This window comes from Sinohyriopsis cumingii, chromosome 15, assembly GCF_028554795.1.
Source record: "Sinohyriopsis cumingii isolate HCF-2022 chromosome 15, ASM2855479v2, whole genome shotgun sequence".
NCBI classification, from domain to species: Eukaryota; Metazoa; Mollusca; class Bivalvia; order Unionida; family Unionidae; genus Sinohyriopsis; species Sinohyriopsis cumingii.
Window position 1 is genome coordinate 35,979,292 of NC_142975.1, and position 22,784 is coordinate 36,002,075.

General features: G+C 36.8%; 1 protein-coding gene across 4 annotated transcripts in view; it reads left to right on the forward strand.

The window, feature by feature from the left end:
• The window catches only part of LOC149781600 (cyclic AMP-dependent transcription factor ATF-3-like), a 148,001-nt gene that overhangs the window by 117,823 nt on the left and 7,394 nt on the right, over positions 1-22,784 (forward strand). For 2 of the 4 annotated variants that reach the window (XM_089935650.1, XM_089935652.1), the window contains exons 2-4: positions 181-277; positions 12,295-12,593; positions 22,567-22,674. In XM_089935650.1, coding sequence (XP_089791776.1) covers positions 12,303-12,593; positions 22,567-22,674 — 399 coding nt within the window. In that variant the 5' untranslated portion in view covers positions 181-277; positions 12,295-12,302. Of the gene's footprint in view, positions 1-180; positions 291-12,294; positions 12,594-22,566; positions 22,675-22,784 lie in introns of all 4 variants that reach the window. The other 2 variants (XM_089935653.1, XM_089935651.1) reach the window with 2 other exon arrangements.

Genomic DNA, 22,784 nt, shown 5'->3' on the forward strand with positions numbered 1-22,784 from the left:
AGAGCTCTCGGAGTCACATGAAAGGCAGGCTGAACGAGACTGCAATCCTACTATGGTTCATATGGTACACGATTCCGCACAAAGTTGACTCGATTGAGGATTAGATTATTCTCATTGCCATAATCTTGGGATGCATATTCATTTTGTTTCATTATTTGTTTATTTGCTTGTTTGTTTTAGAGTCTAAAAATGCCGCCAGCCTACCCGTCAGATCCTGTGTAATATCATGGCGAACCGGGCGAGAAAATGGTAGCCAGTCCATCTGGCCAGTTGGATTGTATGTATATCGAGTAAATGTCATTAACATATTATATATTGTATGATATTAACAAATAATAAAAGTCACGTGAATAATGCAAAGGCTAGATTGTTCTGCAGCCTACATATTTGGATATTTATAATACTTTCTCCCTTACGTCAAACATATTGCACCAAAAACGCTTTGAGGAAGTTGAAGATCAAATGCGATTTGGACGCTTCCTCTTTCCTTTACGCACCTCAAGATGCGCGCTAAAATTGTCATAGGACTAAACCTGCAATATTTAGGTGGTTTTAGTTTACATACATACCCATACTTTCATGCCGGAAGTGGTCCGGTAACATCAACTGTATAGGATTATATCTCGACTTAAGAAGACCAGATGTAATGTGAACACACTGTCTCTCATTCAGACACCTAAATATGCGAGACAAAATTGCAGCAAGGCCTGAAGCACGATATTTGAGATTTTTAACTTTGCACAAAGGCCCATTATTTCATTCACCAAATGATCATGTGACTACAAACTATTGTGAACTAATATATCTATATTAGAATCAGGGTCCAATGCTATTTTCTAAACGTTGTTTCGAGTTATTCGTCCATTGCTTGGTGAAGGCTATATTTGATCCAATTCCGGTATTCACCTGCTGAAACTCGTCTATCAGCAGGCCTGATGTCATGGGCAGCTGTTGTTTGGATAGCGGATAATGATCTTTTCAGGCTTGACATAGGCCTAATGCTGTCATTGACGAGGAGTCTGATATATTTTATGACTATGATTCAGATTGATCATCAATGGCAGCAGCACAAATTATGACGCCTAGATGAATTATATATGGATCCAGATCAGGCAGATAGTAAACGTCATTTCCGGTCCATAAATAGCTGTCATGTCATGCTGATTGTAATAAATGATTAACACATTTGACATGTGATATAAATATATTGTTTTGCGTTTCTTTATTTTTCTTGTTTCAAAATATACATAATCATACTGACAGCTTATATATTCAAATCTACCTGCATTTGCCATTGAGTCATTGACTACATGTTGTCTTTTTTATGATGAATTATAAGAACCTCTGGCTACGCAGATGACCAGTAGGAATTTTAGATAAATGATCCTGCGATCTTGGAGGATGTTTAGGCTATTTTCACATACTGTTTTGCTTTTGTTTTTCTCAAATTAGAGTTGGTTTGCGTATGCACCCACACCGTCATCCAAAACGGAGTCGGGCCTGGTTGATACTTATTGGCAGGTCTTTGCAAATAATAATAATAATAATAATAATAATAAAATAATATAAGTAGTAGTATTGTTCCTTTTATTCTGGTATTCCGTAATATTTGTCATTCACAATAATTTTTTCTCCATTATCGTCCCGCTACAGGTAACTTCTAACCTTAAATATTAAACACATGATATTTGACATAATGTTAAGTTGAAACTAATAAGTATATTACAGTAAATAAACAAGATGTGTATATCATTCGGTGCTGTTGTAAAAGGTATTTGCTATAATAATATGTGCCAGAGAGCATTTGAAACTAGGCCCATTAATGTTTCACTGTGTAAACTAGGTTGTCCACGCGAAAACTCACGACGTCCTAATAAATATCTTCTCAGACACGAAATATGCCATATGGCTAAATCAATCAAGGGTTAAACAGACTGGGACACAATTTGGCAACTAGTTTTAACATTGATCAACCAGTATGATGCAACGTTTTGAAAACCAAAATACTTCCTTGTTTAATACATAACAGGGGTAGATAACACATAACTCATGTTGAACATTTATACATAAATTTATCCAGTTATATCTACATACATACATACATACATACATACATACATACATACATACATACACGTAGGCACAGCGATGCCCCGAGTGTCCGAGTAGTCTAAAGCGCTCACCGTTACGGATCACTGCCATTTCACTTCTATCTGCGTGAGTTCGAGTCTCGGGCTTGGCCAATGTTGGTATGTTGTGAAGCTTGCTGGTAGCTTCTCGTGGTTCGGTGGTTAGTTTCGGGTTCTTACTCCATTATATATATTGGCCGCCATGTATATCATATCTTGTGCTTACAAATGGCGTTATGTCCTGTAACAACAACAATATCAACAATGTAGACACATAAGCCACCCATACAGCGACCATTTAATGTTAATATAATGCTAGTTACAGAGTATCGATAATAAACTAGAGTGCGATATATAAAATTATGAATGCATTAAGACTGTTAGAATATATTTCGCATATCGATAAATAAGTTTCATACAGGTATATGAGTGCAGACTTTATTTGTTGCCATTGATGCAATCATTCATGCTAATATAATCAATTTAATGTCAAAGTAGGTATTAATGTAACTGTAAAGTATGATCGGAAATAACAGGTGTGATTAAAACCTGAGAGTATTGGTACAATTTGTTAAAATGCTGTATTTTATCTTTTGAACAATATAAACTGCCTCTATTTTAATACTTGGGATAATCAATAATGAATAACAATGATTTATATTTGTGATTTGCATCCGAAACTGAACATATATTTTAAACACCAGAGAAGCTAATTTGTATATTTTCTTCCTGACACAGTGTATCGAAATGTATCTTATAAGAATATCACAATATGAATTTAAGTTCTAATACACTCTTAAAAAATATTCCGCGTTAATATGCCATCTTAAATAGTAATGTAAGCGCTAATATTCTCTTAAATTGTATTGTAAATCCTTATACTTTCTTAAATAGTATTGAAAGATTTTATACTTTCTTCAGTAGTATTGTAAATTCTTATACTTTCTTCAATAGCATTGTACGTTCTTATACGCTCTCAGATAGTATTGTAAGTTCTTATACGCTCTCAGATAGCATTGTAAGTTATTTATACTGTCTCAGATAGAATTTTAAGTCATGTATGCTCTCTCAGATAGTATCGTAAGTTATTTATACTCTCTCAGATAGTACTGTAAGTTATTTATACTCTCTCAGATAGTACTGTAAGTTATTTATACTCTCTCAGATAGCATTTTAAGTTATGTATACTCTCTCAGATAGTATTGTAAGTTATTTATACTCTCTCAGATAGTATTGTAAGTTATTTATACTCTCTCAGATAGTATTGTAAGTTCTTATACTCTCTCAGATAGTATTATAAGTTCTAATACGTTCACAAATAAGACTAAGTTTTAATACACTCTAAACTACTCGATTTATAGGTTACTTAATTTTTATTGAAAGATAATAACGAGATATTTTCTGAGTAATACTTCACGACCTGGGAGTGCAGTATTAGCCCGAAAAATGAGTTTATATTTTTTCATACAAATGCGGTATCCTTTTTAGTAGATACTCATTTAGTTTTCATTCCTAAGGCTTAATAATATACGAATACACTACAAGAAAAAAAAGTAATTTAATGATTGATGTATTTGAAAATAAGTTCACAACCGTGGATTCATCTGTACACAGTAGCAATATCAAAGCGCACATAGCTCCGCCCAGCGACCATTGAACTTCGTCGTAGTTCTAAAATTAATTTTAGTATTATTCTACTTGAAATTGAAATCTATGCTCAAACTTTAATTGAATGGGTGCTGGGAAAAACTTTTCCAGTCGATTTGGAGTGATTGGATTTTATTTATCTGTTGATCGAACACATTTATATTTGTCTTCTTACGATGGATTTGATTTATAGCTTAATTCAATTCAGGAAGGAGAATGTGATTTAAGTTGGAAATGTAGTCGAATTTACAGTACAATTTCTGTGTTTATCAGGTTGTTCAAAGCATGGGTCATATCTTTCGGATTTGCAGAACTAAGAAAGAATATTTTGACAAAATTTAAGATGCATAAATGTAAACATATGTCTTACCATTCTTATTAGCAGCTAAAGAGACATATATTTATGCTATCATTTGCATATGAACTGCATCATGCAGTGCATGTCTTCTATCGCTAGCCTAACTTTATATCAAAATAGTTAAACGGTGAAAAGCAGATGCTGCTTGACAGTCCGTTTAGCTAATGGAAATAAAATTTTTCATCGTCTTGGCTTATTGATCCTGATGCTCTTAGTTTCCTACCAGAACCTTCAGTTGCGTTTTGTACTCCAATTTAATGTTTCCACTGACTTGTAAAAACGTACGTCTCTGATAGATATGCGATAGCCCTTGGCCTTAATATGATTTTCTGTGCTTTTTATAGACCCTAGAGATCACTGGTCATAGCCTAAACCATTCTATTTGCGAAAAGGTGCAAATATTTTTTCTGAATAACTGTTAAATGATCATAATTGTATTTTGTTGTTGCTGACATTGCGAATATCACGTTTATTTTTTGGGGGTTTATTTTGGAACTTTCTTTCTGACTCAGTGAACTCGTCTACATTGTTCACTATACCATCTCTACTTTCAAGTGGACGAAACAGCTTGTTTAGCTCATCCATAAACAAATCTAATAAATCAAAATCTAGCATGGATACGACGTGAGCGTACATTATTCGTTTACAAAGTAGTTCCTAATACACCATACTATTTTTAGCCACAGGTGACGTAGTATTGAAAAATTGTATATATATATATATATATATATATATATATATATATATATATATATATATATATATATATATATATATATATATTACTGCGCAGATGATACGTTTCCATTCATTGACATTTTAATATTGGAACCTTTACTTTTTAAGCCGAGACGGAAAAATTGCTGTCTAACATAAAGAAGACAAAACATGCCATCTACTGCTGAAAATGTGATTCTGTTATTTAACAGTTCAACTCAAACACCCAGTATAAAAGCAATGTTGGAATTTCGAAAGCAGCACAGTTTTGTGTAGCCACTCATTTGCTTCTCCCATCTAATGATATATTATTTTTCATACAAATTTATTTTATGATTCAAGATTGATGATATCTCTAAATCTTATCTGAAATTGTCTGCTCTTCGTCGTTTGAAGTCTGTTACCATATGTTCATCCGTCTCCAGTAATATTCATGTAATTACTGCAGCAAGGGTGGTTAACAGATCCATTTTGGAGCAAATCTTCTTTGAAAATAAAGCTTCCTACGAAAATATAAATACAAGGTTAACAGCGTTAATCCGAAGTCTCTAACCGATCGAGATATTCTCTAATTGGGATAGCTCATTCTGTTACTTTATGTTTGTCGATTGTGTTTTCAAATTTGTATGCGTGTTCGTTTACCCACCCGGATACTCATTGTTTGGTCGTCACGCTCCCTGCTGCTATAGTGTGCGTAATTAAATCATTATCATATCAATAATGGAATCTCTCGCAGCCAAATTAGCTCGAGAGCGTCTAGAGGGACAGACTAGAGGGAATTTAGAATTGTCTTCCAGTCCGTGATTATGTCAAGCAACAACTACAAGCGCGTCAGGAGTCTCAGGTGGAACTTTTAGAAGGTGCAAAACAATTATTTAATCCGGTTACGAAGGAGTAAAAAATGTTACCAAAGATATTCTTCCCACGTTGGAGTAAACCGCTAAAGGAGCTGGAAAAAAGCAGAAAGAACTAAACAAACAAAAAATGTTCTAAGAAATCTTCCAGGTGAAATAGATGCGGTTCAACCACAAACACAAACACAATAAATACTTGGTAATATTGTCAGGATCAGAATCAGAACCAGAACAAGCGAGTGTCTGAACTGAAGTGCATGATAAATTTGTGAAAATACTATTGCTTTATACAAAAATAGAAAGCGTGAAAAAATTATCTTCGTTTACCGTGCAAAGTTTTGATCAAAAAGAAAGAGTTTTGAACTCTGAGTACGTTAATGGTACTGTAAATCGTGATAACTGGTACCAATGCTTACACTATGGAATCGATCAGGCCCGAAATAGTAATACAAAATATATTGCATTTATCCATGGAAGAGATAACTTTCTTACACGGTTACAGAACCACAGCTAGTATTACAACAACTAGGCAAACAATTCGGAAAAGGTCTTGCAACTGGCAGTGTACAAACAAACAAACTAACCCTTCCGTTACCCGATAAACTTTGTCTAAATAACGTCCTAGCTGATGTTGAGAGACTGGAAGTTTTGACTGGAATAAGACGAGCCGGTAATAATTCCCCAGAAATACTTAATGAAGCCGTTGGTATTTGTCAGGTATTATTTATAGGCGGTAACGTGAATATTGATGTTTATCGGTGTCTCATAGATGAAATCGTTTATGTTTATCAAAGTGATTGAGGGTATGCAATTAGATCAGTGACAATAAAATAAGATTATCATACATAATGCTCAACGTTAACCGATCATGGTCAGGGTGATAAAGTCACGATTACCAACCTATAAAACGATATGCGATGATGGATTCGCTAATGTTGTTCATGGTCTATTAAGAAAGATAGCCCCAAAAGCAATACGGATTGCAAATCAACTGGGAATGAAAGCTATTGACGTTGTTCGTGATAAAGGTATTGGTAATAATAATAATTAGAAGTTCTAAGCGTTTTACAACATTAGACGACATATATAAGATGAAAAACATATAATGATATGATTACAAAGCAAACATCATGAAAGTAGAAAACATTAAAGAACAAAAATATGCTGAGAATATTTAAGGTAGGAAACATTATTAGGTCTTTAAGTTTGTTCTTGCAGTCCAAATAAGTGAGTTTTGAGAGCACTCTTGAATGGGATCACTGTGTATTTGTGTATACGTTCAGTGGGTAATTCATTCCACGTTGCTGGACCCTGGTATGCGAAAGAACACTGTCCATATGACTTTGTTTTCATAGTGGGAATAATGAGTATACGATTGTCAGAAGAGGAGCGTAAGTATCTTGCCGGTGTGTACACATGGGTGAGGTCGGATAGGTATGTTGGACTAGAGTCCGACAGTGAAACGTAGCACAGAGAACAAATTTTGTGTTTGATTCTGGATCGAATGGATAGCCAGTATAGGGTACAGGGCAGAGGGGAGGTGTTCTCTGATCGTGGTACTCTAAGTATGATCCGAGCAGCTGTGTTTTGAACTTTTTGAAGTTTCTGGAGCAGATATTGGATGAACCAGACAGAATTGAGTTACAATAGTCCAGTCTTGAAAGTACTAATGAACACACGAGTGTTTTAGTGGCATCAACTAAAAGATATTTGCGAATGGAGCTGATGCGTCTCAGCTCAAGATATGTAACCTTGCATATGTTAATGACACGTTGGTGCAATCGGAGAGTACTGTCCAGAGTAACACCTAGGTTTCGTACTGATTGTGTGAATTTAATGTTGGTGTCGCTGATGTTTATTGTTTGAGATAAAGGATGTAAATGAGAAAGTATTTGTGTACTGGTGGTGATGTTGCTAGTAAAGTATTCTCATCAATCAAGAATAGACTAACACAACTAATACGACGAAAACCTTAACCAGTACAATTGCCCAGCACTTATATTATACCTGCAAATGTTGGTAAAATAATCAACCAAGCAACAAATCAAAAACTAGCAGAGTTGGCTGGTGTACGCCTGTCAGAAAAAGAAACAAATATAACTGCTAGTCTGATAGCAGGAAGTGGGTTTCGTGTTAAACGATAACAATTATAATACAATGTTTAAACTTGTATCTGATCTAGTATTTGACATGGATACGCCAGTTCCCAGAGATGAATCTACGCGCGATTATCAAAATTTTTTTTTTTTTGACGCACGAGAGCCAAATCAGCGTGGACGAATCGAACTTCAAGCTCAGTATACAAACCGATATTTCTTACGCTATAAAGTATTGAAGTAGAAGGTAGACTTTCACAAGCAGATGGTACAGGAATCAGAATTGGTGATCAACCTGGTTTTGTTAACAATGGCATTATGGCATTATTTAAAACTGCTAAATAAATGGTTGACGGAAGACATATTGAATTATGATTGGAAAACGTTGTTATTGCCACGACGATACTTGGCCTTGCAAGATACAACGACGATTACTCGAGATTAGCTAGTCCGTCAAAGATATTTGCAAAATAATACTAATTATCATCCAGAAAGCAGACAGTGTAATATAAGACGACCAAGAAACGGCGACGCTGATGCTGATGTTTGGCAGGTGGCTCATGATGCTAATCCAGTTTTCAGCTTAGGAGTTTCCGCACGTAGATTAATCTGAAATGATGAAGAAGAATTTTCATGTGTGAATCCACTATCACATATATTTTGATTTTGTAGACATATCAGGAAGGTTACTTTTGGAACCAAGTATACAGTTGTACCTGTTAGGAAAGACAACGACAATGATGCAATCTGGCGACCCGGCGCAGTTGGTGTATGTATAGTAAGACTAAACAATCTTTCTTTGTGGATGCCAGTAATGACTCCATCAATCGAATAAGAACAACGGTTACTCTCTTTTATAGGTCAAGGTGGTAAATCAACATTGTCATGGTTGACGATGACAACAGACAACAGACAATATTGAGTTTTGATCGCAATCATGTAGCACATGCTATTATCGGTTGATGACATGGGGCGTGGGTCAGAATGTTGATTCTGGTTTGCAGATATCCCAGGGTGATTTTACAACGCTCTATCCAATGTATTACTTTCCGTTCGAACATTTAGATTGATTCAGGAAATGTTTGTCGTTGATATGCACTTCCGAGCTTGTGTAGCACGATCACCACCAATAATAACTGGCCTAACAGTTATTTCCGGTGCTTACGGAGCAATCGCTGTTATACTCTCAGGCAAAACAATGTTATTTATCGGTGTTGGTGAACGAATGAGAGTTATTGATGCCCAAGTAGAAAACATATAATTGGATCGCAAGCGATCAGTGATTAAATCTCTCACGATGTTGCAATGTCATATCATCACGTTAATGTTACTCTTACTGCTGGTCAGATTCAATCGAAATCAGCAAGGGAATGCGGAACGAAAATAACACTAAAACACGATCAAATCGCAGGTGGTCGAAATAAACTATCACTGACTGAACGTCACTTCAGGCACTTCAGTGACTCCAAGCAATCAAAGACTGGCGTTAGTCTTATTCTTCCTGCGGGTGCCATTAAAGACACAGTCAAGACGAGTGGTATATTTCCACTTCTTGCAGCTATACCATCATTAAAATCAGCTGCACTTGGTGATGTTGGAACTGCTGCTGCGATGGTACTAAGGAACACAACAGGTCATGGAATAATCTTAAAAGCATAATGGTAGATATTTATGGAAGATCTTCTCGCCTGAGTAAAACTCAACAAAACGACTTATCTAAATATGCAAACCTTGATGAGGTCAGTGATGAACTCGCTAATCTTTTGAGTCTCACAAATGTGGACCAAAATGAAGTCGTTGTTTTCAGGATAAACAAGGTCGATTAAAGACGAGCAATATCCCGTTGACATATATTATTCTGCGGGTTCCAGATGCGACCGAAGATAATCTAGTCGTGGTTACTAAAAACGGTAAAATTTAAAATTCGGAGGAATCAGTTATATTATTCACGGGAAATATTTCTGGACGCATTAGAAGAATTAGAGATATTATGTATGGCGATCTCAATATTAGTAAAAATACAATTATTAATGTGAGAGAACCAAAATCAGACGATGATGGGTAGACAGTCAGAACAACACGATCAGAACTGAGCTCAATGATAGTTTATTAACCGTAGGTGATATAATGACTGGTTCTTTCGATATGACTAACAATAAAATGACTGGTCTTGGAGAACCAGAATCAAGAGATGACGCTGCAACGAAGAAATGCGTCGATGATAGCTATATTCCAATGATGAACTCGTTAATGGCAATCAACGATAGAATGGCCACATTTAGATCTGAATACTCTAATCATGTACAAACGTTTAGAAATGTTCGCAAAACAATAAAGGGAATTGTTTATGATTTCTTTGGAAAGCCAACATTTATCGGTATTAAACTTTCTGACATAAAAAGATCATCGACAGTGTAATATGTACAGTAGAGTCTGGATCAGCATTATGGACACCACTTAATAAATCCATCAAGCATCGAGGTGAGGTTACCTGTTTATATAGATTTTCATTACTCGGCACTACGACATTTATGATATCTACCACAATTTCACGGCGCTATCCACTAACTGGTTTCTCTGAATCTGAGTTAGTGATGTTGGAGAAAAACGACGAAGAAATATTTGTTTTGGAACCCGAAGAAAAAATTCAGGTTTGTTGTTCTATTGGTATCTTGAATTAGTCGCTGAATCAAAGTGAAAAATATCATTGACGAGTATACAGTAAAAGTAACAAATATCGCAGACGAGTAGCTGTCATTGACATAATTGTGTATTAAGAAATTTTTTTGTTATAAACAATGTGGCAAAAAAAGCGCGACTTTGATCTCGACGCTGAATTTATCATGACATTAAAACAACATAATAATTATTGTGCAAGCTGTAACACAGTAATGTTGTGGCAGTATTCAAATAATAATCCAAGACAGTTTACCGTAGATAGAATAAATAGTAGTCTTGGTCACACACGCAAAAATGTGATGCTGACGTGTCTTGAATGTAATCAACGTCGAGGCGCAGGTTCACAAAAGATAACGCGGTGGTAATTGTGCCTTCAGGAATTACTTGTAATTATTCACGTACAAATCCACGCTGAGGCGCATCTGAAACTAACCTATATATTGCAGGTCTACCCATGGATCTTACCACGCTGGAAATGTTATATGTCTTCACACTCCAAATAGGATCAGTTGCTCTTTTTAATTTACCACCGTCAAGTTCACCAGGTTCATATAAATATTTTACAGTCACATTACCTAGTACTGTATGAGTGTGATTTAGATTTCTCACGTAGCTTTAAAAAATTTTCAGTCATATCGCAACGATGTCTGTAGTGTGACATTTTACAGTTATGTCTAGCACTGGGGCACCATGCCGCAGACATGTAGCATGATGTCCCACTCAGTCACATTATCTTGACACCAGGCCGACCAGTCCAAACATTAACCTATTAATGCTGAGCGCCTAGCGAGGCAGCTGTTAGTACCATTTTTTGAAGTATTTGGTATGACTTGGCAGGGGTTCGAACCCTCCGGGGTGGACGCTCTAACCACCAAGCCACCGGAGCGGCCTTCAAATGAATGAATGTATAAAATGGATCACATTGTCAGTATTGTCGTATCCGTCTGTTTTTTCTTTCATAGATACGTAGCCCAGTTCTTAAGATTCAGAGATTTTTGCCGACTAAGCAAACAGTGTCAATACCTTCTTAAACCTACCAATGATTTTCTTATTCCTTGCACAGTCAGAATATAAATGGTTACTTTTACTAACGTCACTGTCACTACCCGATGTATAGATCTCCAGCTATCTTTAGTCAGGCAATCCGCCACATATACATGCCTAAGAAGGGTTCGACAGCCATCTTATCAAAAGTCAATTTGGCAAAGATACTTTCATTTTGGGCCTTTTTTTTAAAGTCTGCAAACGACTAAGAAAATGGTCTAGAATCAGAGAGATGAATGGACGAAGTCATTTGTTGGATAGGTCATAACGTCAGTATCAGACGAGGACATACCGTACTTCATCGCGATCAGGCATTTGTTGACCGATTTAATCGAACTCTTGCTGAGCGATTGAAATGATGGATCTCAAATCCCACTCAACTTTTATCGACATTTTCATCAATTTGAAGCCATATCTGCAGCTGAAATACAATCTGCAAGTTATGGTTGCATCCCAAATAATATCAATACATATTTTACATATAATTTTGATATACCTATAGCAATAGAACGAAATAATAAAATATACCGGTTACTTAAGATCAAAAAACGTCGATAGAAGATGATAAACTAGAAGTAGAGAGTGCCTTTTGTACTTTCCTGGGGAGGGGAGAAGGTCTGAGAGAGAGCAAAATGTGAAAGAGGAAAGCAAGGCTAATGTAAAGCATATTATTTTTAAAATTGTTATTATTATTATTATTATTATTATTATTATAATCTTACTGATTGTTTCGTGGATGAATTGACGCATATAATATCTCTTTATTTCAGTCTGAACTATGTACGAAAGATCTAATTCCGTTGTCAACGTGACACTTTATATGGACGGTAGGACTGATTGCGAAGCATCGGCAGCAAGTGCACTGCCCTTAACATTGCACGAATTCCCCGAGTTTACGGAGTTAAGTGCTGTTGATCCCAGTGTAAGTGCTGCAGCGGTGAAGGCGATAAAAGACAACGATATGATGCCGCTAATAAAAGAAGAATTAAAAAACAAAATTCAGGTCAAGAGGTTGTCAGAGGGAAAGGAAGAACTTGTGGTTGACTTTACTGAAAAACCAAAAGCCGAGGTATCTTAACACTCGTACAATGTTAATATAAATCTTACAGTTCTGATTTCAATAGGCTGGTGATGAAAATTCTTTGTTGGAATTTTATTTTTATCTTTCCTTATTTTCAGCGTGTAGCTACAAAGTGACCGCTTTATTACACATTTAATGTCCGTTTCATTTTTCGACACCAGTTTCTATAATAAACATCAGCAAATCACATGAATATTTAAACTCATTACTCTTAACGTTACCCTTATATATTTCTATTTTCTCTTAACTAACAATAACAATCTTATTACATTATCGCCATTATCCTAAAACAAGTAAAACAAGTCCACTTATCTCATCTCCACTAAGCAAAAATGAACTATTTAATCAAAAGTTAAAATCTAATTAAATAAACAAAATTCAATTAATACCTACAACATATAACTGATAGCTCTACCTTACTACAATATTAATTAGCAATCCAACTTGCATGGTAAATTAAATAAGACAGTACATAAAAGAAACATTTACAATAAAAACCCTCAATTGAAATCAATCTATACACAAAGTTCACTAAACCTAAAACTATAACTTTCCAAACCTAAGGAATGTACAAAAGAAAGGTCTCAACTTAATAGCAACAAATAATTATTCCCACTTAGACAAACAACTAGACAATGTGGCTCAATACAAGTATACAAAAAAAAAATGGCGCTCAACGCCAGAAAAAAACAAGATAGTCAACGTAACAATATCAGAAAAATGTCACTCACCAACCAAATAGAAAACTATTCCTCAATCCAAAAAGGACAACTAGACACTAGCTTGAGTCCTTCAATAAAACAAATCCAAAAAAATCTAACATTCAGTATCAGCTACTCACAGTCTGTTAATCGCAGCAATGAACGATCTTGACCCAACCTCACCTGTACACTTCAAGCGCACTGAATATGAAGAATTAGATGACACAATACCCACACTATACGTGGAACACATAATGCCCCCCCCCCCCACCCATTGAACCAACACTTAGATGTCAAATCAACACTACCAACATACAAACTATTTGAAATTCCCCAGTCCAAAACACAAATTGACATCCTGATAAGCAATGAACCAAAAGCCATTATTACCCCACCCAAACCACAGCTAAACCAACCTAATGTAAACGATTCAGCAACCAATCTAAACGTAACAGCTTCAATTACAACTACAAAGCAAACTACTACCCGCCCCTTAACAGTCAACACAGCAAAATCCAACAATAATGGAAATCAGGATGTCTCAAAGAATAAACCAATCAAAAATAAACAATCCACAACAGCCAAACCCGAGGCCGAGGGATCAGTCAAGGAAATAAAACCAACAGCCAGTACCTAAAAATAAACCCCACAAACCCAACTATCCATCTACTACAGACAGCTCCAGGGAAGAAGTAACCTGTTTAGGTAAAGGAAAGCTTCGTATGGAGAAAAAAACACCACCACTCCAACCCAAAATGGGAAACAGGATACAAGTACTAACAAACCCTCTCCCCCAGGCAACAACCAGGAAGTAAAACCAATATTTCATTGACTGGAGCATACGCTATACATAAGCAGTAGGGACAAGCTACTGCTCCACCTAAGCAACAACAGCATTATATGCATCTTTTCCAGACCACACCGTGGGCTATTTAGGTTAATTAAAACAAAAACTGGCTGCCTAATTGTTCACTGCAGCACGGTCTACCAAGTGGAAAAATTCCTGCAACTGGAAATTCTATGCCACATTAGAGTTAAAATCGAAGGCACCACAAAATACAAAATAATCCAACTAAACCTGACAGCAAAAACCCCTCTGAATCAAAAACAGACAACAAAACTACCAAACCACTCCTAAATACGATCTTCAAATCAGTACTAACACTCAAAAGATATAATAACGATCTAAATGACCAAGCTCTGCCTAAAAAAACTCAATCAGAATGGTGCGAAAATAGTAAAGGCATACCAACATAATAATCGTAAAGGACTACCCACCACAAAAAACAGATTTAGTGTCAAAAGAACCAATTGCAACCTTGATAAAATTAGGTTCTTTCGGAGTAAGACACAGTCTAGAACCTCTTGTCAACAATCCCCGATTCTGCACCAACTGTCAACATTGGGGACATTACGCCACCAAATGTCGATTCAGATATAGATGCGGCCGCTGAGGGGGCCAACATAGATAGGCGTGTAAAAGGAGAATTACCAAATGCCCCAACTGCAGAAAACCACACCACCCCGGAGCATCTGAATGCCTCTGTACTATCAAAGAAAATCAAAATATTAACCTCATTAATGCTAAACATTTGACGGATCAGGCAGCAAAAAAAACCAAAAACCAAAAAACTATTTATAACAGCAACACAACATCTATCAAATTGGAACAAAGGACGTCACCTAACATCTCAACTCCAATCACAACAAAACAAAATCCACCTGCAAAAAACCCCCCAAAGCTAATCTGTCCCAAACGGTATCAAAACCTGAAACCAAATCAGCAGGAATGCAATCAGGAAAAAATCAAAGTAATAACAATAGAAAAAACAACCCCAGTAATACACCCCCTACCAAAGTTATCAAAACATCATCGCATGGCAGATGTGAATTTAACTGTTTAAAGAGATAATTAAATCTAACAGCACCAGACGCCCCACATTAGAAAAAATAATAGAACACCAAACATTATCATGCTAAACTCACAATTACTCCTCAGACCACCATCATAACCACAACCACCACCAATCTCAATGGGTAACACAACTAAAATGAACCTTTCTATTTGGCAATGGAATTGCAGGGGCCTTACCAAAAACCTACCTGAACTGATGCACAAAATCATTAATGCAGTCAATAAACCTGACATAATCTGATTCCAGGAAACACACTTAGCAGAGAATCCGAAACATGTACCTAAAATCACCAGGCATATTCAAAAGTCGTAGCAATGGGAAAAAAGGAGGAGGACTGGCAATATTTCTAATTGTTTCCCTGCCCTACTCTGAAACATTAACGATCCCAATGCCAATAGACATAAATAGCAAAATTGAAATTCAAACTGTATTAGTCAACATTGGATCAAATAGTATACTAATACCTATTATATATGATCCAGGAGGCAATGACAACCCAATCAACTTAGAGTCTTATCGACAAATCTCCACTAACCAGTCTGGAAACCTAATCATCTGTGGCAACTTCAATACTCACGATGAACTATGGGGAAAACGTAGAAGGGATAAAAGAGGCAAATTAATTAAATAATGGATTGCTGAATCAAACCGAACTATACTCAATGATGGGTCTAAAACTCGACTTAATCCTGAGGATGGCTCACTCTCAGCAGTCGATCTTACTATATGCGCACCCAAACTAGCCCAACTTACAAACTGGGAGTGTTGATCAAGATACCACATTAGATAGTGACCATTTTCCCATCACAATCTCCCTCCAAATATCGGTTCAGAACGAGCCCCACCCAAATGGAGATATGATAAAGCTGATTGGAATAACTTTAGAAACATACTAGCCGCTATTAATACGAACGAGCTCGAAGACCCAAATATAAAAATATTCTATGACAATGTAATTAATACTATACTTAATGCAGCTACCCTAAATATCCCCCCCCAAAAAAAAAACAACAAAAAAACACTCAAACTTAACAATCAGTACCATGGTGGGATGATCAATGTCAAAAAGCAAATAGAGATAAAAAAAGCACTTAACAAATAAAGGCGAACAAGAGACTCAATAGATTTCATCCTATATAAAGACGAAGAAAAACACATTAAAGGGATCATAAAACTAGCCAAAAAAAAAAAACCATGGCAACGCTTCTGCTCCAAAGTGATCCTTAAATCTAACTCTAAACAAGTCTGGAATAAAATAAAATCTATCCGAGGGAAAGCTATCAATTTAACACCTAAGCTGAAAAATGCTACAACCAACTATGACAAAGGTAACCTACTTGCTAACCATTTCTCGGCCATGAACAGTAATGCCAATCACGCTAGGAACTTCCAATAACACAGATAAAAAGCTGAAACCACACTTCCTAACCTTTTTGAAGACCTAGTTTCAAGAACTCAGATTTAAATTCCGAAATCACTTATACGAATGGAAACTAGCGCTAGGGTCTAAAACTGCTCAATCAGATTTGGCGAAGTGGAAAACTACCACTCACCTGGAAACAAGAAATTGTCGTCGCAATCCCTAAACCAGATTAAGACCCTAATAATATTAACTCGTATCGTCCCATCTCCCTCACTTATAACATATGTAAAATGATTGAAACAATCCTTGACAACAGATGAAAACATAGAAGCTAACAAACTCCTATCAGAAAACCAATGTGGCTTCCGTAACAGGCGCTCTACCACAGATCAACTTTCAAGACTAGAAGCGGATATCAAACTTGCTTTCAACGCCAAAAGAAAACCAGACAGACAACGTATAGCAGTCTTCCTTGACCTTGAAAAAGCGTTTGATCTTCTCTGGACCAAAGGATTCATTGCAACACTCATATAATTCGGAATTACTGGACGCATGTATAACTGGATCGGAAACTTCCTAACAGATCGCAGAATAATCACCAGAGTAGGAAACACCACCGCAAAAGAATACCCCCTTGAAAACGGTACCCTACTAGGGAGTGTACTCAGTCCTATGCTATTTAAAATCACGATTAACGACCTTGACCTCAATCTAGCGACAAAATGGATTAACATTTCCCAATTCGCTGATGACAGCGGTATCTGGAGGACAGGAAACCCTGCTAGCAATCAAGTAGTCAAAGAAATCCAGAAAAGCCTAGATAACATAGGGAGATGGGAGGATAAATGGGGTGTTAAGATCTCACATGAAAAAACGATATCAATAATCTTCTCTCCTAAACGCAATAACCAGATAATTTACTCCAACTTATATATTCAAAACTAGCTAATCAAATTCCTAGGTATGTTCATCGATGACCATGATATATTGCTTCACCGTCTCCAGCATGTATTAGGCATTCATGATACAGTCTTACTGTCGTTCAAGTCCTACTTGTTCAACATGACACAAATTGTATCTGCAAATGGAATACACTCCATCCCAGTTGATCTATATTGTGGTGTTCCACAGGGGTCTGTTCTTGGACCTGTTATCTTCATTATGTACACTCAGTCGCTCTCAAGTGTCATAGATCATCATCCAGTGTCTCACCAATTGTACGCTGATGACACTCAACTATACAAATCTAGCCACCCAACTGAACTTGATGCTACCATCCAAGGTGTAGAGAGGTGCATTGCTGATTTGAAATCATGGATGACATGTAACAAGCTGAAAATGAATGATGATAAAACTGAGGCCATTCTGATCACAATACAAAGACTTTCTGATTCAGATCATTTTCCTCAAACAATAAATACCAGCAACACCAACAATAAATTCACACAATCCGTACGAAACCTAGGTGTTACTTTGGTCAGTACTCTCACATTGCACCAACATATCATGAACATATGCAAGGCTGCATATCTTGAGCTGAGACGCATCAGCTCAGTTCGCAAATATCTTTCAGTTGATGCTACTAAAACACTTATGTGTTCATTAGTACTTTCAAGACTGGACTATTGTAATTTAATTATGTCTGGTTCATCTCAATATCTGCTCCAGAAACTTCAAAAAGTTCAAAACACAGCTTCTCGGATCATACTTAGAGTACCACAAACAGAGCACACCTCCCCGCTGCTCTGTACCCTACACTGGCTATGCATTCGATCCAGAATCAAACACAAAATTTGTTCTCTGTGCTACGTTTCACTGTCGGACTCTAGTCCAACATACCTATCCGATCTCACCCACGTGAGAAAACACCAGCAAGATACTTACGCTCCTCTTCTGACAATCGTATATTCATTATTCCTACTATGAAAACAAAGTCATACAGACAGCGTTGTTTTGCATACCAGGGCCCAGCAACGTGGAATGAATTGCCCACTGAACCTAGACACAAAGACACAGTGATCACATTCACGAGTGCTCTCAAAACGCACTTATTTCGACTGCAAGAACAAACTTAAAGACCTAATAATGTTTCCTACCTGAAATATTTTCAGCATGTTTTTTTATTTTTTAATGTTTTTCTAATTTCATGGTGTTTATTTTTGTAATAATATTATTAGATGTTTTTTTTATGTTATAGGTGTTGTCTAATGTTGTAAAGCGCTTAGAGCTTCTAAAGATTAGGCGCTTTACAAAGTCCTCATTATTATTATTATTATAAGTACCTATCTTAGAAACACCAGATAGAACAACTAATTAAAAATTTTAATATAGATATTAATATCTTAAGAAATCTTAATGGGACAACCTGTGCATCCAGTCAAGAAACCATATTAACCATCTATAAGATCACTTATAAGGTTGAAGCTAGATTATGGATGACAAGTTTACAACTCAGCGAAACAAACATTACTTGCACAAACTGGATACCATCCAAAGGAAAGCATTAACTGTTTGCACTGGTACTCTACCATCGACATCATTGGACGAACTTCAAGTCCTCACCGGTGAACTGACATCAACAATAAGAAGACAGGAAATACTCATCCGATAATCGATTAACAAATCACCCCGACTCGCATGCTACAAAAGTAACCATTAGCAAATGCAACAAACCGTTTAGCCGCAAACTAGTTCCTAACCCACCCGGTGGCAAACAAATCCTAGAACTCAAGCAAAAGCTGTCAACAATTGCTCGAAAAGAAAATTACACTCACTTCCCTGACCGCGCCCCTTGGACAAACCCTATCCCTAGGATCAACACTTGAGTCACTAAATTATGGAAACAAATTAGAACAAGAATCAAAACTCAAAACCATCGTAGCAATGGAAATACAAGACACCTACTCTGGCTTCGTAAAATGTTTCACTGACGGATCCAAAACAACCGACCCCCCCCCCCCCAGAACAGCAGCTGCAGTGGTTATTCCCGAGTTCAAGATACAAATGAGATACGGATTACCAGACCACTGACCTACTTTCACCAAATAGTTCTGGGAAATAATATAATCATTAAAATGGATTTAAAACCAAAATGTTTAAAACGCAGTTATCATCATTGACCCAGTGTAATAGATTCCATCAAATCTCACAGCACCAAATCAAGGGAACAATTCTTGGCTAGAGCTTTGTATATGCTTAAGGAATTATCCACAGCGGATCGGATAGTTGAATTCATGTGGATACCCTCGCATATAGGAATCTCTGGTAATGAGGTAGCCGCCAAAGTCGCAAAAAACATGTTAGTAAACCCTAACCTTGCCCCACTCAGATATAGCATAACAGAAGCCCAAGGCATAACAAGAAACTATATTAAACAGAAATGGCAGGAGCACTGGAACTCCACTAACGAAGGCAGGATACTCTACTCCATTATAAAATAAACCAATAGGTCCATCAAACCACCCAAAGTGAACAGCCTGGAACAAAAAATTTTCAAGCGCATCGTAACCGGAAAAAAAAAAAAAAAATTAGCAGGAAGTTTTGGCAAACATCTAGGACCCATGCCTGCTAATATCAATTGCTATCTCTGCAAAACCATTTAAGACCTGCCACATATATTCAATAACTGCTCAAAATGTAAGGAAGCTAGAATGAAATTTAAAAAAATTCAACACAAAATTGGATCCCCTACAATGTACCCAGATTTTCTTAAAAATAACAACCCCAACATAAATATGACCTACCAAAACATACTTAAATTCATAGACACATCCAAGCTAAAAGAAAAAATATAAAACACCCTAAAATTATAAAATAAACAACCCGACCTCACTTAAAAATAAATTTCCATTAGCAGATGGGCACCTTTGACAGGTCCTGGGGGACCTGAGTGCTCGGCAAGGGTGTCTCTCTAGCTTAAAAATAACAATCTCTAAAACATACGTAACCCACCCAAATACTCTCTAAAACCAGATAAATATACATAGACAGACGGGTGCTTTTTATACGTCCCTAGGGATATCAGGACTCAGTAAAGGTTCCAGTGTTCTTAAATCCCAAATATATCCTTAAAAAATAAACAAAGATAATATTTTTTAATAACAATCTTCTTTTCTGCTCTCTTCCTAGCCCTAACATGAAAGTCAGCCAACGTAATACTGCGGCCTAATTTTGTGATACAGACCAAACTAACACTAAAGCAGCACAGAGTTTTCCATCCAATGTAATCTAAGTCATCTGTTAAAACAATTTCAGACACAAGAACCAAAACTCAAAATTCGTGCACGTACATCCATTTAGATCAGTACCCTGGAATGAGCGGACTCCTGCCTGCAGATGGTCGCCTGCCTTCCTGGTCATTACCTCCCTTGCCTCACTCGGACACAAATAAGCGTGCAATGCGAACATGAAACACCTAACATAAATAAAAGCAAGAATAAATGAATAGCGAGTGGCACTATGGCGTAAGAATCCTTGCACAATTATATCAAGAGGCCTACAAGAACTGCCCAGTCCAGCAGCTAGTAGAAGCAGCTAACTACAATTTTACGCTACACAGCTACCGTTTCTCCGAAATTACCTGAAAGGAAAAAGTACTTGAGAAATGCAAAGATGCAGAAGACAAACGGGGAACTTCTGCTAAGATACCATTTTGGCTTGGTATCCCGTTTCGATAAAACTATTATATACACTAACTTGATCCGTCAATCCAACGGTTCAAAATTCAAACCTTTTATGACCTAATAGAGACCAAACATTTTACATGCCGCTCAGACATATCATTTATTAAAACGTTGTGGGGTATCTACAACGTAAACTATGTACTAGAATTGTTACGATTGTTCGGACGTAGGAAAACTGTATAATTTGTTTTGATTTGACCCAATTGTACAGGTGGCTAACATATTATTAGCATTTTGTATTGTCCATTAGTACAACTAGACAAAATTTGACTAAGTACGGACTGACGTTCTTGGGAGTGCAGGACATCCATGGCTGGCTTGTCGAGTTCTTTGCCCTCTTGCCTCTCTGGACATCGTATAACGGCGGAGATGTGGAACAAGTTCCACCAGCCTAAAGCTAGGTGTCCCGATGTGACGTAGTTGTTGCGACCATTCACAACGGGCGTTAGATACTGTTTGGGTCGACACCTAGTACAGAATATACGGACTGAAATCAACTCATTCTTAACATGAGTGTATGTTGGGCCTTTTCCCACTCTTGAAAGCCATTCATTCAGATCGTTAGAGACATATAGTCCTACGACCTGACGGCTAAATTAGCAGTGCTCCTTGAACCCATAACAGCCTGGGTGATGTGGCACTATTTCCTTCCCGCAGGAACATTTAGCATCACGCTGTGTGGGAATAAACCCGTCGCACATGCCCTTCTGGGCGCACGCGACGTAAATACAATCAATCAATCAATCAGTCAAAACCAAATAATCTCTCGCAGTTCGTTTCATTCTCTAGGGTAGCTGTCTTAATTGCCAAAATACTAATTTTAAAATTAGTGTGCAATTTTAAAACAAGACTTGTTGACAATTTCACTCGAGTGAATTTATAGGATCAGAGTTCGATGTATATTCAGACACTATCACACAATTAGGCTTTCACATTCTGTCACGGAGATATGGATCCAATTTCTATTTTCTCTATCTTTGTCAGACTCTTCAAGATTGGTTCAAATCTCCCAATCAGCTGAGAGGTCAAAATGCAATGTTGCACAAGCAATATTTGTGGAGTTCGAGGTATATTTGTACACGATAACACCATCATGCTTTTAATTTCTGTCAAGGATATATGGGTAGAATTTATATTTTCTCCATCTTTGTCAGAGGTTTTAAGATTGTTTTAAAGCTCCCATTTGGCTGAAAATTAATGTACAATGCCGCACAAGCAATTTTTGTGGATAAATTTTGTTATCGCTGGTATTTTTATAATTATTATTAATATTATCATTATTGTTATTTCGATATCTAGGTGACAGACAAAGAAAAGGAGAAGGTGGAAAGGAGAAGACTGCAGAACAAAGTGGCGGCTAGAAGATTCCGGGAAAAGCAGAAGCGACAGGGAACAGAACTGCAGAAGGTAAGCTAATGCGTCTAAAACGAAAAATGGTGGAGGTGGTCTAGAAATTTCTCTGATAGAATCTAAAGAGGTTAGAAAAGATAAGAAAAAACAGTGAACATGACCTATAT